Below are 3,443 nucleotides of genomic sequence, written 5' to 3' on the forward strand. Positions count from 1 at the left end.
AACGCTCAGAGACCTCATCTACGACATGACCACCTCAGGGTCTGGATCAGGTGTGTGTGTGTGTGTGTGTGTGTGTGTGTGTGTGTGTGTGTGTGTGTGTGTGTGTGTGTGTGTGTGTGTGTGTGTGTGTGTGTGTGTGTGTGGGTGCGTGAGGTGGTGCAGTATCTCTGTAGTGAATCCTGAAGTTGGCATCACAAGATCTCCACAAAAATAACTGTGGGAGAGTCAAAAGTGACCAATGTTTTCCAACCTCTTTGATTTCCTGGAACAGATCTTCTGTTTTTCCAGAGTTTGTGAACCTGCTTTTCATTTTTATAGTTTTATGGAATATGTACTCAATTTGCATTAGATACAGTATGTTCAGAATTGAGTAGTCTGAAGGCGAATTGAAAACTTTCCATGTTCTCCGGTGGCCTGACTTGCACATTTGATTAGTTTTCGTTTTTTATGTGTATGCTAAAAATGCTCTACGTGTTTTGCTATTTGTGTTGTGTTTTTCTGTTTCAGGAAGTGCTTGAAGCGATTGCAGAGTGTGCCTTCAAGACCTCACCTTTCCCCGTCATACTCTCCTTTGAAAACCACGTGGACTCGTGAGAATCTCATTATTTACTTCTGATCATCCAAGAGATGGATTCAAATGTAAGATTTCTATCCATGTATCTTTCTAACTATGTATCCATCTTATCTTTATGTCACCAACAGTTCGAAGCAGCAGGCTAAAATGGCTGAATACTGTCAATCTATTTTCGGGGATGCGCTGCTGATTGACCCTCTGGACAAATACCCTGTAAGTAACACACACAGGAAGAATGTGGCATAATGCATTTAATTACTCACATACTAAATTATGTTTTTAGCTAACCACCTGTATGGTTTTGACTAATTATCTTCATCTGTGTGTGTGTGTGTGTGTGTGTGTGTGTGTGTGTGTGTGTGTGTGTGTGTGTGTGTGTGTGTGTGTGTGTGTGTTTGTGTGTAGCTGGAGGCAGGCGTCCCTCTGCCCAGTCCTCAGGAGCTGATGGGAAAAATTCTCGTCAAAAACAAGAAATCCCACAAACCCTCGGCTAACACGGACACCAAACGACTGGCGGACCTTGCGGCCAATCAGAGCCACGAATCGGCGTCTCCTAGCAACAACACGGGAGGTAAGAAAGACACAAGACAAAAGGACTCCTTCAGCCTTTAGATCCATCTGAAATCTGCTGCCACACACTCACAGGCTTTGTAGGAAAACACAAAACAAGGTGGAAGGAACCGGGATTTCTCTGAGCTACAAAAATGTTCAAATGCACACAAACACATGCATTTATGGAGAGGCGTCAGAGCGAAGGTGCTGCTTTTTTCGACGCCATGGAGGAGTTAGGGGTTCAGTGCCTTGCTCAAAGATACTTTCAAACTGGTGAGCTGGCACCTCTCCAGCCACCTGTCCACACAACAAATATTTTGTTTGTTTTTGTCCGCACAGGAATGATTATAATGTTAGCCAAAACCAAAAAAAATGTTGATTCTTGCCGATAAAACCTCTCAAACATTCACACTTGTTGCTGTGGCTGTGAGGGAGTCGTCTTTCAATCGTAAGGTTTTGGGTTTGATTCCAGCCCCTGCATTCAATAATAATAAAACATTTTATTTGTAAAGCAGCTTTCATTGCTAAAAGTAATCCCAAAGTGCTACAAGAGGCGTAATAGAAACACAAGTTTAATCAAAGGCTTTTTTTAAAAGAACGTTTTTTAGGCCATGTCAAATTATTCTTGGACAAATGCAATATTTCTATACTTTACTAGGAACAATGAATGAAATCAAAGCGTTTACAATAGTGGTGTCAGTTAGATTTGGTTTGCAAAAAGAAAAGGTTGTGAATAATCCGTTTTTTTATTGGTATCCAAAGCAGGTAATTATCCATATCAGCTAAAAAATTACGCATTCCTATTATAATTTATCCTTGCCATGTAGTGTCTGGATTATGATTTAAAGATATTTGATCAGCTGTTTTCTTGTATCTTAATTTTTCCTATAAATTGTATTCATTCTTTACCCAATTGTTAACCTAAGGCGCGTTTACACCGGAGTACTTTTCCCCGTAATTTTCCCGTGTAGTTCCGTTAGTGCCTGGAATTTTGCGTTCACACCAAAAAGAGAACTTAGTTCAGATAACTTTTACCCCCATTTTCAGTGCCTGCTAGAGAGGTGGGACTATCCTGGGGAGAAAAAAGTACCAATTTCTGATTGGCTGGGCGAATTGCACGCCCCGTAAAACTCTGAAAAGTTTTGTGAAGCCGCCATTGTATTTGCTGGCATTAGCATTATTAGCATTAGCATTAGCCCCGCGCACCATCGGAGAGAGAATAACTTAAGGCAACACAACAAATAAGACATGGGAGCGGTGGAGTGATGAGGAGGTGTCGGGGTTCTGGCGATTTACTCTGAAGCCAGTCCCCAACTCCGGGGACTTCCGGCCGGGGACTTCGGGTGGAAGTATACGCCGTGAAGTTGTTTGCGGCCTGCCAGTAAACCCAAAGCAGAAGAAGAAGAAGTGACGTCAGCGGCTTCATTTGCGTAATCTTCCCTCAGGGAACTTATTCCGGTGTGAACGCGATCTGTACTTAGTGCCATGGGGGAACTAAGTGCTGGGAACCAAGTACTTGGTGTGAAAGCAGCTCTAGTCTTACCGGTGCGATGTGAAAATGTGTTTTGGAAATATGGAAAACATTTATGTAAATTGTGTAAGGATTTCATCAAACAAACATATATTTCCACAGGTAGGACTTGTCGTTATTATTCAAACAAACAACAACACATTGCAAGTCAAGTGCAAATGATTTCACGACAATCTTCTCCGGTTACTTTGATAAAGTGGAGTGTGTGTATGACGGTGTTTTATTCCCTCTTTAAGCCGAACACACAGGGTCAGGTTTACAGCTGTTTGATGTGTACAAACGAAGAAGAGTGGATGAAGAGTCGATGAGGATGAAGACTTGTTTAACTTTAATTTTAACAGAGATGGAGGCTGAGAGTGAGGAAGAGGATGATGATGAAGATGATGAGGGTAAAAAGGTCAGTGAGGCTGAGGGCCGCTCGCCCTCACTGAATGTCAATAAATATTGTTGATTTTCATTGTTAATTTTGTATTCCATTGTTGTTTTATGTACTGTAAATGTTGTTGTTAATAATTGCTATTTCCTGTTGTTATTTTTGCTGTTGTTGTTTGTTCTTAATGTGTAATGTTATTTTCTTTTTCTTGTCCTAAATGTTTCAGTGGGTCTGAGCTCTTACAAGCTATGATAATTTACTTTTAATCATTTTGTTTACATAAAAATACACCAATCATTGCTGTCCTCTATAGCTGTGTATCCATTCACCTGTTTCGTTGCACATTATTCCTTTACACAAAATAAAAAATAAATACAAATAAAGTTTAAAAAAAGAAGTAGATCAAGTCACGT

General features: G+C 40.6%; 1 protein-coding gene across 1 annotated transcript; it reads left to right on the plus strand.

Annotated features, from left to right (window-relative positions):
* Positions 1 to 507: 507 nt before the first annotated feature.
* On the plus strand, positions 508 to 3,054 carry LOC104952349 (1-phosphatidylinositol 4,5-bisphosphate phosphodiesterase beta-1-like; the record flags this gene model as incomplete). Its single annotated transcript, XM_010779160.1, has 4 exons — positions 508 to 590; positions 703 to 787; positions 980 to 1,145; positions 2,999 to 3,054. Coding segments are annotated over 4 exons (390 nt in total), but the record flags the coding sequence as incomplete, so codon positions are not given.
* Between the last annotated feature and the right edge of the window lie 389 nt (positions 3,055 to 3,443).

Source organism: Notothenia coriiceps, unplaced genomic scaffold (genome assembly GCF_000735185.1).
Source record: "Notothenia coriiceps isolate Sejong01 unplaced genomic scaffold, NC01 NC01_scaffold00019850, whole genome shotgun sequence".
Classification (NCBI taxonomy): Eukaryota; Metazoa; Chordata; class Actinopteri; order Perciformes; family Nototheniidae; genus Notothenia; species Notothenia coriiceps.